The sequence below is a fragment of the Seriola lalandi genome, unplaced genomic scaffold, assembly GCF_002814215.2.
Source record: "Seriola lalandi dorsalis isolate HSWRI2012SDOR001 ecotype SW California unplaced genomic scaffold, Sedor1 jcf7180002054949, whole genome shotgun sequence".
NCBI lineage: Eukaryota > Metazoa > Chordata > Actinopteri > Carangiformes > Carangidae > Seriola > Seriola lalandi.
The window spans coordinates 16,871-30,661 of record NW_019525500.1 but is presented as its reverse complement, the minus strand read 5'-3'; the positions used below and the strand labels follow the sequence as shown (position 1 = coordinate 30,661).

Genomic DNA, 13,791 nt, shown 5'->3' with positions numbered 1-13,791 from the left:
AAAGTTGCTCTCTAAGTTCAGATGCGAAGCGACGACGTGACTTTAATCACGCTTCACACAGCGTGACGGTGGGAGCTGACACACGGGTCTAACACAAGCTATTGATATCACTGTGTTGTCAGCTCCCTCTGTTTTCCTCGCACCGTGTGAATCAGCAACTCTGCATGGTGAAGAACTGATAATTAAAAATTATCACACACACATACTCACACATGCTGTATCTCCTGGCACAGTGCTATGAGAAATATGCAATTAGTCTAACTTTGTGTGTGTGTGTGTGTGTGTGTGTGTGTGTGTGTGTGTGTGTGTGTGTGTGTGTGTGTGTGTGTGAGATGACTAGAGAGCCCATGAGCTTTCAAAGAGCGATTCTGCTGATGACAGTCAAGATACTGTTATGATCATCTTGGGTATGATGATTAATGCCATATCTCTCTCTCTCTCTCTCTCTCTCTCTCTCTCTCTCTCTCTCTCTCTCTCTCTCTCTCTCTCTCTCTCTCTCTGCAGGACCAGGATGATAAAGGTAAGTCTTCTCTCAGTGACACCTGCTGGTCAGTACATGTGACTCCAGCTCCACTGTGTAGCGTGCACTCCACCTCCTCCGCAATCTTCTCTGTTTAAATCCTCCTTCAAGTTCCTCCTCCTCACTCCCGTTCCTGGATGGAGGAAGAGGAACACGATTGAGAGGGAGAAACGGACACTGTGATGTTTGAGGTCACTCTCCAGGATAGTTCAGTTCAATCAGTTCTGAGAACATACAAAGAGTATAGCTGTAAGTCAGCCAACAACCAAAAGTGTTGCCGTCTTTAAAACTTCAAAGAAAAAGTCCATAAAAAAAAAACGTGTTTCAAATGTAAGTGATGAAAGAAGAAATCCACGGTCCTCATCCTGTGAAAAAATGTTGAGTTGGACTAAATAAGTGAATGATTTTGTCCCTGGTGGCTTAGGAAAGGATCTTTATTTAAGTAAAAGCACCAACACCACAACTTAAAAATACTCAGTTACCAGTAAAGATTGTGGATTTAAAGTCCTACTTCACTTCAGCCAAAAAATAATTAGTTACAGTGTAACAACAGTATTTTAATATTGTGGCAGGCTGCTGAGAGCTTATTGTACTCATTGTATATACATTTTATTACTTTATAGCAATGCCTTGTATTTTATATGCTCCTTATAGGTTTTTAATTTGTAAAAAGTATTGTTTTTCTCTCTGAGATGTAGCCGAGTAGACGTATAAAGTAGCATAAAATCAAAATACTCAAGTACACCAAAGTACTTGAATAAATGTTCTGGGGGGTTTTCCTTCCACACAGAACTCATCTATTTATTTCCACATAAAGTCAGATTCAGGCTTCTCTTTTCATCCAGTGGAAAATGCAAACTGCACAACATTTAATGACAGCAAATTATTTTGTCTGACAAAGTAAGAAAAGGAGCATGTACTGTTTTTTTCTGGTTATCTCAGTTTGGACTTGAGACCTTTTGTAAAATCCTGCATTACAAACTGGAGGTGTGGGGTTGACAGAAGAGACGCTACTGCTGTGTATTATGGGATGTTGCAGGATCCAGTGTTTGGAGTTTGAAGTCAGAATATCTGAACCTCTGCTGCTTTGATTTTGACCATTCTTTTTTTTTTTCCTTTTAATATGTCTCTCACAAGTCTCCCAACTTTGTGGAAGTACAACGCTAAATTTCTGGAGTGCCCCTGAAACATTTCTCCTTTATTACATTTGGAAAAGTACTACATTTCTGGCTGCTTTTCAGAGGAATCCTCTGGACTTAGTTTTACCTTTCCTAATGTAATAAAGGAGACATATGAAAGGAAGTAATTAAATGTATTTTCTTTTGGAGACTGTAATATTCCAGTGTCCACATACTTTTGGCCATGGCACACATGTTTGGGTAGGGATTGTACAATGCATAAATGGATGTAATGAGACTGTGCTGCTGACTGTGTGTGTGTGTGTGTGTGTGTTTTAATTTTATAAGTTAATGTGTGTCAGTGATTGTGTGATATAGAAAGAATGGAAATGTATGTGTTTGTTTGTATCTGTGTTTGTATGTGTGTTTGTTGCTGACTCTGACCTGTCTTGTCCTTCCAGAGCTGGTAACCTCTGGCACCAGCGATAGTGAGAGTAGTTCCTGTAAGTCTAGACCCTCCTCTGTCTTTCTTTCTCTTCCTCTCTCTCTCTCTCTCTCTCTCTCTCACGCTCTCTCTCTCTTCCACTGCTCACACTTCTTTATTTTGTTTTTTACTTTTATTTGAACCTCAGCTACTTCATGTAGCTGCTGGTATATGTGTGTGTGTGTGTGTGTGTGTGTGTGTGTGTGTGTGTGTTTATCCGTGTGTCCTTGTGGGAGTGTCATGCATACATGCACATGTGTATTTGTGTGTTGTAATTATTGTGTTTTCATGTGCATGTGAGTGTTTCTGTGAGTGTGTTTTTTGTGTGTGCGTGCAAGTTAGCTTTCTCTGCTTCTCCAGCCGGCTTTTCCAGAGCTGTTGAAGAAGTGTAGTCAAAAGTAGAAAAGGATGAGGGTGTGTTTTGATGTCGGTAATCCCGTCCACTGTGCCTCTAAATGTGACCATCATCTTTATCTGTCCAATCAGCTGGCCAGGAGGAGACCGTCCTCACCTACCAGCCTGTCATGCAGCAGGAAGGTCAGTGCTCAACTCAAATATATCATTTATTTTAGTTTGACCACCTTTATGTTATTCAGTCTGTGGAAGTATAGTTACAGAAGACACTCACCAACACACGGTACTGTACATCGATTTGATAAAAAAAACACAAAATACCATCTTTTTTTTATCTGTAGAGTAAAACTCTTCAGTTATATATGGGAATTTTGTAATAAAGATAACATTTGGGTCATGAAAGCATGGATACAGACATTGTGAAACTAGAAGCTGTCATTAGAATTAGCCAGACATAAAAAGTTCATGCTGTGCAGCCAAACTTTGTTCAAACAAACAGAGAATTATTGTAAAATATGATGGAGTTTACAAACCTTCCAAATATATATATGATAGGTGGTTTTGTTGGCCTGTTGGTGGCAGTAGAAACAAGCTTTAAACACAACACTGACATGTTGTCACGTATAAAGTGTGTTATGGTCAACATGTAACAAGCAAGTCAGTTTACAAATCTGGCAGACATGAAGCAACATTAGCATTAATTTTGGGTCGTGTTTCTGTCCTACTGATGAATGTAGCTCTCTGTCTTCACCAACTCCTGAGGTAAATATCTGGCTCTTTAGCTGCTAAATGGGTCAACTTTGTCTGTGCACTGTTTGGTACTGAGCAGGTAGGTCATGGTGTGTTTATCAGAGTTTTGTCACTGAAAGCAGTGACAGTGAACTAAAACTGCAAAACCAGAACAATAAGCTAAAAGAGGCTAAAAAGCTCCGTAGAGCTGAAGGGAGCTGCAGAGTCAGATGATAATTCTCTGTGGACTTGTCACTATGAGCAGTACCTTTCATGTTACACAGTAATTTGACCCATCATTAATATAGAAATGTAATTAGTGCAGCTTTAAAGCTACTTCAACAGAATGAAAGGAGGAAAATGGAGAGCATCATTTAGCTAATCTTATTGTGTCTATTTGTATTAATGTGCTTTGCTTTGCTTGTCATTTTTTTAGTTAATTACACACGGCCAGTCATTGTGCTCGGACCAATGAAAGATCGGATCAACGATGACCTCATCTCTGAGTTCCCTGATAAGTTTGGCTCCTGCGTCCCACGTGAGTTTCTGAACTGTGTGACGAATCTGAGTGGTGACCTCTAAAACACAGAAACTCTGCATATGAGACGTACGCGTGTGACCTTCACTCACATTACGAAAACTATAAAATCCTTGTTTATGGTGCTGGAATGAACGCTGACACTTCAGCCCACATTGATGTGACTACAGGAGATGTGTCTATAGATGGACATTTTTATGACCTCACTTAAAGTTGATGTTTAGCTTCTTTTAGTTTTAGCTTAAAACAAAACTGTAAAGAAAATATGACAGACAGTTACCTACTGCGTTTATTAACTGTCACTATTCCCAGACACTTTGAAGAGATGACTTTGTTTGACAGGCAGCTTGAAAATGAAAACTGTAAAATTAGGTTCCAGAAGAGCTGTGAATTGAAAGTTAAAGGTCAAATCAAAAATAAAATGAATAAATCCAGAAAATATATGTAATTTTTTTTTAAAGTTTTAAAACCTGAAAAACTTCTTCAAAACTTCAAAAAGGTTTCTTGGAAGTGAACAGGGAGCTGGAACACCTCCATCTTTACATTATCCTTTTTTTTTTTTTTTACAAGATATAAGAATAAAATATGTAATGAAATATATGCATGAGTTGAATATAGAGATTGAGATACAGATACATTTATACTTTTTATTTATTATTATTATTATTTTGTTTTATTTTATTTTAATGATGTTTTTCTAGAGAAAAGTACATAACTTCAGCAAAAAATCCCAAATTAGTTATGCAATAAAGTGCCATAAAAAAAACTAATAAAAGATAATAATATGATCATATTTATTTTTAAATAATACTCTGGTCTGTGTGTGACACCTCTGATGTTCAGACACAACGCGGCCGCGGCGAGACTACGAGGTGGACGGCAGAGATTACCACTTCATGTCCTCCAGAGAGCTCATGGAGCGAGAGATCCAGGAGCATAAATTCATCGAGGCTGGACAGTATAACAACCATCTGTATGGAACCAGCATACAGTCTGTCAAAGAAGTCGCTGACAAGGTGAGACACTGAGAGACGTTACGTATGGAAGAGAGAACATGAGGAGAGAGGACAAATAATCCAAAGGACAGAGGAAACAGGATGAAGGGATCAATAGAGGACAGAATACAGAGTTGTCTAATTCTCTCTCTCTCTCTCTCTCTCTCTCCCTGCCTGACTCTTATGTCTCTCTAACAGGGTAAACATTGTATACTGGATGTATCAGGGAATGCGATAAAGCGTCTCCAGATGGCAGGCCTCCATCCCATTGCTATCTTCATTTGCCCACGCAACGTTGACAACATCCTGTAAGTGACATCAATAACAACAACCTCGCCATGAGGTTCATTTAGTCACAGCTTCCTCTGAAGCTTTTGTCGGTATCACATGGTGCTAGTCAGAAAATAGACTTTCAAGCTCTACCTTTAAGCCAACATGATGAGAGATGATATAAGTGCATGTGCAGCTCCGTGACATCTGAACAGGCTCCGAATATTAATATTGTATATTATATCATGCAATTTAAGCAACATCCTGTTAGTATCACTGGCAGCAAGGTGTTCTATGAGTATGAGGAACATCAAATTTTAAGCACATACAACATACTGGAGCATATTTGTACATGAACATAAAAGTAAGCTGTAATCCTCTGTAAGTAAAAATCATAACATCCTTCAAGCAACTTAAATTGGAACATAAACAAAACATAAGCAAACACCTGTGAGTAACATTCATGAGTTAGAACTGACAAATACCTTTACCGTCCTACTATGATGTCACACTGCAAAATGACCTCTTATGTTCAAGTGTAATGATGAAAGAAATGTACTGAAATCAGGTTATACTCAAAATTACAGGTCTCATGATACAATTCCATATGACAAATTATTCAGTGTTATTCTGTCCACCAATGCAATATAATGCAAGTATAGATCAGCTCAACATGAGCCTATGAACAAACAATAATACTGTTTATAAAATATTTGTTCGATTTTTTTTTCTACAGCTAACCTCGAACATACTGTTGGCTAACTGCAACTTGATCTGTTATTCTCATTCGCTCACCACTGTGTGTTGTTGCAGTTCTACTGTAATAAAGGTTAAATATCATCATGCCATGTGAGCACTGCTGAACAGGTCAATGAAGTTTTTGAGAGTTCATGATCATGGAAAAAAATGTTTTCGAATCATGTTCTGTTCCTTCATATTGAGTCTCAGTTCGTATTCGTGATGCTCGTCTGTCTTTCCAGGGAGATGAACAAGCGTTTCACTGAGGAGCAGGCGAGGAAGACTTACGACAGAGCGGTCAAACTGGAGCAGGAGTTCACAGAGTACTTCACTGGTTAGTTACTTGCAAGCAAACACTCATGTGGTTCTGTACAGACACAAGCCAGAGCTGCTTTCTAACATACACCTTAACCCTTTAATGTTCTGAGAAATTTCTGTAACGGCTCTATGTGAGAACAGGAGCAGCAGTCAGTGTCATAGCCAGTTCATCAAATGCAAAGATCATGAGGAGGTATGTGAGATACTTCTCCCACCGCAGCTCTAATAGAAACAAGAGCAGCAACAGTTTTGCATAATAGGTATGGCTGTAAAAGTATGGTTGAGCAATATGACTGACTATATCAGCATCTTGCAAATATATGCTAAATCAAATATAAAATACATGGATGTTCAAAGCAATAAACCGATGCGTTACATCAGACTGAGCTCTTCACATGTGAAAAATATGAACTTCTAAAAGTTACTGTTAGTATTTACCTGCGGCTTGCTAGGATTCATTTCTTTGGACTACAGACCTTTATATAACTTTAACATTATGAAATCATATCACCCCAATATTATTCAGCGGAAAGTCAATGAGTGATGATACTGAAGTCTAAAAATATATTACACAACATTACTACATTTAAGAAATATACAAAAAGTGAGCAAGAAAAGCAGAGGAGATTCAGAAGATGGGAGATTTTCCACAAGCCAGACATGACTGATCCAAGTTCCAAGTAAATTTAAAAAAAAAAAAAAACATTCTCACAGATTGATTAACACACACAAGCATTAACAGAAGCCTACCTACCTGTGCCCCATACATAAATATATGATCCATCCCATTCAAATAGGACATAAGATGTTGCCAGATCTTATAAAACTTTGTGCTTAATACCAATCAATAACTGATTTTTTGGCCACTTGGGGACAGTGGAGACAAGTTGTGATCAAAGCACTGATGTGTCACTTTTTAAGTTTATATGGTGAACTTCGCAAACAGTTGTTTATTTACACTTCCAGCCATTACAGAGCTACATTATCATTCATTCAGTTGTGTCTCTGGACACCTGGCTTATGCAAGTCCGATGCTTACTCTCTTGTAGCTCTGTTTTTGGTCTCTACCAAGTCCTGATTAGCTGATTAAGCTGCTAAATGCTCCTCTATATTCAGCAGCTAGTCGCAGACTGTGTCTTTCTGCAGCTAATTGCTGGAAACAGCTGCATGGTGCAGGCGAAAACAACTCAATGAGAGTGAACCAATGAACAGTTAAACTGAGCTGAAACTTTGTATAAAGCTCTGTAAAGCCAAAGGCAGCTGCAGATTCAAGTGATAATTCTCAGTGGGTTCATCACTACATGTATCACATTGTTTTCACTTCATCATTTGAAACATGATTATTGTGAAAATGATTATAGCTGCTTTCAGTCCTCTGGAACCACCCCACATACAGCCACCCAAGGGTTAAGGCCACATGAATAATCTTGACACTGAAGTTTCCCAAAGAGAAGTTGCATACTGTATGTAAAGAACATACGTAGTGATGATGATCTTTAAAGGTTACTTTTCATTTTGATTATAGGTCATTTTTCCATGGGTTACGGGCAATATGTTTTGGTAGTTATGCCCATTGGTCATTGATTTCTCTCTGTCTCTCCCCCTCTCTCTCTCTCTCTGCTGCAGCTATAGTCCAGGGCTCGTCTCTAGAGGAAGTGTACTCGCAGGTGAAGCAGATCATAGAGGAGCAGTCTGGTCCTTACATCTGGGTACCAACCAAGGAGCGACTCTGAATAAACACACACATACTACATGATCACACACACACATCACTCTTTCAATACTTCCTACTTCTCTGATTTTCTATTATCAGCCTGCTTCCTCTCTCTCTCTCTTTCTCTCTCTCTCTCTCTCTTTATCTTTCTTTCTCTTACATGCACATCACCACCAACACACACACACACACACACACACACACACACACACACACACAAACACACACACACACACACACACACACACACACACGTGCACAAGCACATAAAATTGAACGAGGCTGGGACTATCTGGGACTGCTACTTCCTGAAGAGGGAGGAGCTCATGTCTGTCCAGCAGCCTATTGGTGGATCTTCCTACAGCTCAGTTCCTTAATGTTTAAGGAGGTGGTTCAAATCAAGGCGACATGTACCATTATCTGATTTGATTTCATTATTGTTGTTCTTATTGTTGTTGTCGTTGTTGTTTTCATATTAACGAAGGGTAATGCATTCATGTATGGGTTTGTAATGATAATATTGTCACCAAGAGGCAGACTTTTGCACGCTGTAGCTTTAAGAGCATGTTTTTGGGACAAAATCTTGATCTCCCTCCCCGTCTGTCTGTCTTTCCTCATGGCATCGCTCCGGTTTCTCTCTTTCTTGTCTTTTTCTATCTTTCTCTCATATCTCATCCCTGGTTCCAAACTGTCAACAGTCTTTAGAAAACTTTATAATGTGCCCCAACATTTCGGTTTAAAGGGTCAGAATGAAACCAACAATTCAGACACTTGCTAATATTTATTGTAACAAGCAAAAAAATCAGAATTAAAATAAAAAACTAAATTAGACTGCATTAAATTAAACATACATGATTAATCACATACATGTTCAGAGCAGGAACAGCCAATCAGAGATCACCAATTAAAAAGATCATTAAAAATAACTTGTATCACTCAGTGATATGTTATGTTATGTAATTTTATCCCTACCAACCTCAATATCTCTAATAGTAATTAACATGTGAAATTAACAACAACAATCCAATATATTATATTTAAATTGGTTGTGATTGAAACTAACAGAAACCCAAACTGGAGCAGAGAGGAAATTCTCCATCTGGTAGATGATCTACAAGCAAGATAGAATGTTAGCAAGGTAAAATTAGATAAGATTTAAATAAGAAAAGAAAATAGAAGATAAGCAGAATTTAGTGCCACACTGACAGGTGGAAATTGATTGATTGCAGTTTTATTCTTTTTGACTAGTAACTCTGCATGAAGAATGTCGTAACAGAAGAAGAGGAAAAAGTAGTGTAAAATCCTACTAAATGTTCAAATCAAATGCACATGCTTCAGCCAACATATTGCTCATTATGACCAATAATGTTTCGTACAATCCCTCCAAAAGCAACTGCATTAATGAGTACTTTATGTCAAAGGAAATCAGTTAATTTTTAAAACTAATGGGTTTATAGTGAATGATTGATGATTTGTTTTTCTTACGTCCAACATATGACTTTTGCTGCTTGATAAATACAGGTTCAGATCCTCAGTTTAAGAAACTTGGGTTTGTATCGCACAAGTCTTCATCCCACAATGGTTTTTCCTTCTTCCTCCTCCTCCTCCTCCTCCTCCTCCTCTCTCTCTCTCTCTCTCTCTCTCTCTCTCTCTCTCTCTCATGCCTTCATTTCTCTCTTCCTCTCCACATCCACACTCACAGTGTGACATTAGTTGAACAACAGTGTATCATCGTCTTCATCAACACTATCATCACAATCATAATCATCAGCATCATCATTATAGCTTACCTTCTTACTGTAGTTGCACTAATGAGGGCTGGTTTCTTAAAAGCATCTTTGTGACAGAGCTGATACCATCCCAGTGTTTCTGGTATTGATGGATATGTGATACACTCACCTCTCCTTCAGCTAATTCCCTGAGTTATTCTGCTCATTAGAACATGCTGAAGAGGTCAGGAAACATTTTTTGGTAAAAGGTATTTGCAGTTATCTCATTTGCTGTATTTCATGCTATTGTTGAGTAGTTAAAAACATCAGATGCACCCCTCTGGTGAAAGCTACTGTCAGCTACTGTATTAGCTCTGCAGGTAACAGTTTCGTTTTTTTCATGCTGGATTTATTTGAGCCATCGGTCCCAGCACGTATAAAAGACACCTGAAACTAGTGCCATTTGTGACTGCAGGACTCACGACTTTACTTTGTGATTGGTCAAATACCATTCCCTACACAAACCTTTGAGGAAAAATCTAAATGTTATTTTTTTTACCCATCATCCAGCAGTGGGTTGTATCTTCAAGGGTGTCTGCAGTTTGCCCCCAAAAAATAAAATGTTTGAACGGAGCTAAACTACCATTTAATTCCAGCGTTTCCACAGACTGCACCAATTATTGCTGTGGACTTAAAGGTGCCCAGGAGAGCTTTTGATCATAAACTTTAAAATGCAGTGAGTGTTTTATTTTGAGGAATAGTTTTCCACTTCATAGGTGCTACAACATGCAGCTTTTGTCAGTCATGTGACCTTCGCTTTTGCACAACTGTTGGCTGTAGTGGAGTTTTACCAGTCTAACTCACTTCACAAGTAACATACTATATTAAACTTTACTTGCAGTGAACACTAAGAAAAATAGAAAACTTGCTATGTTGTACACAGTAAAACATAGGCCTGGATTGAAACCTATCTTGAAAACGGCCATCTTGTCTATCAGTTTCGACACTGCAGCTGTTTTATTGTCATGTTTTTTGTTTTTTTTTATCAATTCACATGTTGTGCTAAATCATTTTAGTAGCTTGAATAGTGTTATGGAGCAATGTTTTCACCAATGGGCCCCTGTTTTTTTTTTTTTTTAAATCATGCATCTTGCCTTCGGTTTCATGCTATACCGCTGCTCGACAGTCGGTGGCAGGATAAGCAGTGAATGTAAACGTAACTTTTGTCTGTTTACACAAAAACTCCACACGGCATCTTTAACGAACATTCCAGCGAAGAAGAAAAGTGGAACATGGCAGTCCGTGGAAATCAGCCAAATATTTTATCTTCCCATGCAGAAAGTAGACGGAAGATGCAAACCTCTGCTGGGTAACGGGTAAAAAAAATGACGATCTAGCTTTTACCTTAAAGTGGCTATAGTTAATATTTTTATGATAACAATGTATCGAATGAGCAACAATGTGAAAATAATGTGACAACTGCTCATCGTGATGAACCTACAGAGAATTATCATCTGAATCTGCAGCTGTGCTCAGCCGTACAGAGCTTTATAGTGAGTTTCAACTCACTATTTAGCTGTCTTCAACTTTTCTGTTTTGGTTCACTGTCCCCGTTCTCATCAGCTACTTTAAGCAAAATACTAGCACTAGCTGCTCAGCACCAAACAGCAGGCAGATACAGTTAGAGACCAGCTGGTGACACAGTGGAGAATATAGCAGCTAAAGAGCCAGATATTTCACTAAGAAGTCGGTGGAGACCAAAAACAGAGCTAAAGGAGCGTAAAGTCACAAACGGGGCTAAACCGAAACAAATGACAATAATCTCTGTTGTCGAGTGAAACATTCAAGATACCAAGATGCTTTTGGTGACACAGCCCCCTGTATGGACCTTGTCAGCCAACCACTTCCCATGTCCACCCTCAACCCCCCGAGGCGACTCCTCCAAGCTGACTGGAGACCAGAGACGTACAGAGAGACTGTTCTGTCAGCAGAGTAGCTCTTAGACCCAAATAATAAATAGTTTTGACCACATGTGTTTTGAAAGCTTTAATATCTCCTCACAGAATGTTCAGCTAAACTAAATTTCTGTCCAGCTATAATCCTCTGTATGAATCGAGTAGATCAGTGGTGTTTGTCAGTTGACAGAACCAGACTCTCTGGGTGACTCTGGCTGTGTGTTTTAGCCAGGGGACCATGCCACTGTCTGTTAGAGTAAAGCACTGATGCAAAGAATCTATTACAGAGATGGATCTATATCTAACATATTATAATATTTATCCCTGCTCTAACTGCCTATTTTGGTACAAAAAAATAAATAAATAAAAGTCTTTATTGAGATTTACTGAAATCCCTCGACCAATGACCAGACATGATTTTTTCTTTTTGTGTTGTGGAATGTGTATGAATGTGAATATGACATAATAACTGTAAATATGAATATATTTTCCTTCATTTTCACTTCTACTGCAGATTCGTAGTGGTTCGTACTGATGTCTTGGTTTCCACATCAAAGCTTAAGGATTTCTGTGTGTCAACTGCTTTATGCTTATGTAATAGAAAATGTATTTAAGGATCTCCACCTCTAAAGCTTATTAATGGACATGATCACATAATATAACTGACACCAGTTTACAAACTCTAAAAAACTAACCTCTAAACTTTACAAATTTATTTTCACTATACATGACTTGTAACTCTAAAAATCACAAAATGGAACTGCGATTTATCCGTCACTCCCATCTGCGACTTCTGTACATAGGCTTGAAAAAAAAACCCACCTTTTTTAACAACTGGAATTACAAACTTATAACACATTCAACATTAAAACCATTCACAGAACATATATCACCTTATGTGAAATGTACAGTCACAGAAAAAGGAAAATTTTCTTAAACCATCAACAACAAAAAAAACAATTGTCATGAACTGGAAAAAAACAGAAACATTGACCGTGAATGCTTATAACAACCAACACTAAGGTTGAAGAATTTTTTCCATTTGTCAGTTCAACAAAGTTGCCTTGCAGCTGTGTAAAGAAAACTCTTGACACACATACACACATAAAAACACAAAACATTTGCTCATGTATTGATCATTAACCACCTCTGACTTTCTATATCACACAAACAGTATCTCTTTTGTTCACATGGACTTTCAGCATCTTTCCTTTCTCCCCTCATACGTAACTCACTGACTCACTGCTGTAATCAATCACTGACTGTCCAGCAGCAGAGCCAGCAGCTTGTTGCTCAGCACATGTGAATGCGGTTACACTCAACTATAATTACGTAAAAGAAGACCTCATGTCAGCTTCTAAATTCTCGAACCAAATGCTAGTGAGATAAAATGATGTCACTTTTTTGTGATTTAAAGAACTTTCTAAGAGCAAGTAACATGATGTTAATACATTTGTGTAGCACCTTTCGTGCAACAACATGAATAAAAGAGGTCAAAAATAAAGTTACCTCAAAAAGATAGGTCTTTCATCTCTTTTAAAACAGATTTCTGGTGGCATACCATAGGAATTTCTAAATGAAAGGCAGTGGAAGATCTAAGAGTTGGAGCATCAAACAAAAGGCAGCTGATATTAGTTGTTGTGTTCACAAGGTGCAAGGCTTTATAGCAGGTAAATGGACGTTAAAAACAATTCTAAATGATACAAATATCCAGTGCAGTGATTTTTTTGTATTAGTGTATTAGTAATCCTGGCTGCAGCGTTCTGAATTAACTGCTTGCTTGCAGACTAAATTCACATGTTTGTATGTTCATCTGACCTACTGTGCATTCACTCAACTAAAAGACTCCCTGCATAAGGATCAGTTATTTAGAAGTGCACAAGTTAAAAACCGTCTTTATTTTCCCTCTCATTCATACCAAACTGCATGGCTCTTTCCAGGAACCTTTGTAGAAGTGAAGGATCTGTAAATACAACCTAAATGAGCACAAAAGTAGTCCCAGCTGTACTGATTAAACATATAGTAATTAAATAAAAACAAGCAAAGGGCAAATAAATAATAATAATTAAAATAAGTAAAAGGCAAAGATTATTAAAACATACAGATTTCAAGGTAATAAAGTTGTTTCAAGGAAATTCTTGAGCTTTATCTTTACATTTTTTAAACAATTCATGAGATCTCTGAAGTCAGCATTCAGCTCATTTAACAGTGTCACAAAGTCACATCCAAGGTTCACATTATTACAGTCTTTGAGTTCGTCCGGTCCTTGGGTTCAAGTTACCATAATCCAGTAATGAGAGGTAATATCCTGCTGTAAACTACTGTTAGAGTAAAGAAATCACTGTTGTT

General features: G+C 38.0%; 1 protein-coding gene across 3 annotated transcripts in view; it reads left to right on the top strand.

Annotated features, from left to right (window-relative positions):
- LOC111645407 (disks large homolog 4-like) overlaps positions 1–11,834 on the top strand; it is a 108,243-nt gene extending 96,409 nt beyond the window's left edge. For 2 of the 3 annotated variants that reach the window (XM_087170467.1, XM_087170469.1), the window contains 8 exons: positions 505–520; positions 2,100–2,141; positions 2,609–2,659; positions 3,642–3,743; positions 4,587–4,759; positions 4,937–5,046; positions 5,989–6,080; positions 7,691–11,834. In XM_087170467.1, coding sequence (XP_087026593.1) covers positions 505–520; positions 2,100–2,141; positions 2,609–2,659; positions 3,642–3,743; positions 4,587–4,759; positions 4,937–5,046; positions 5,989–6,080; positions 7,691–7,797 — 693 coding nt within the window. In that variant the 3' untranslated portion in view covers positions 7,798–11,834. The remainder of the gene's footprint in view (positions 1–504; positions 521–2,099; positions 2,142–2,608; positions 2,660–3,641; positions 3,744–4,586; positions 4,760–4,936; positions 5,047–5,988; positions 6,081–7,690) is intronic. The other variant, XM_087170468.1, reaches the window with a different exon arrangement.
- Positions 11,835–13,791: the final 1,957 nt, after the last annotated feature.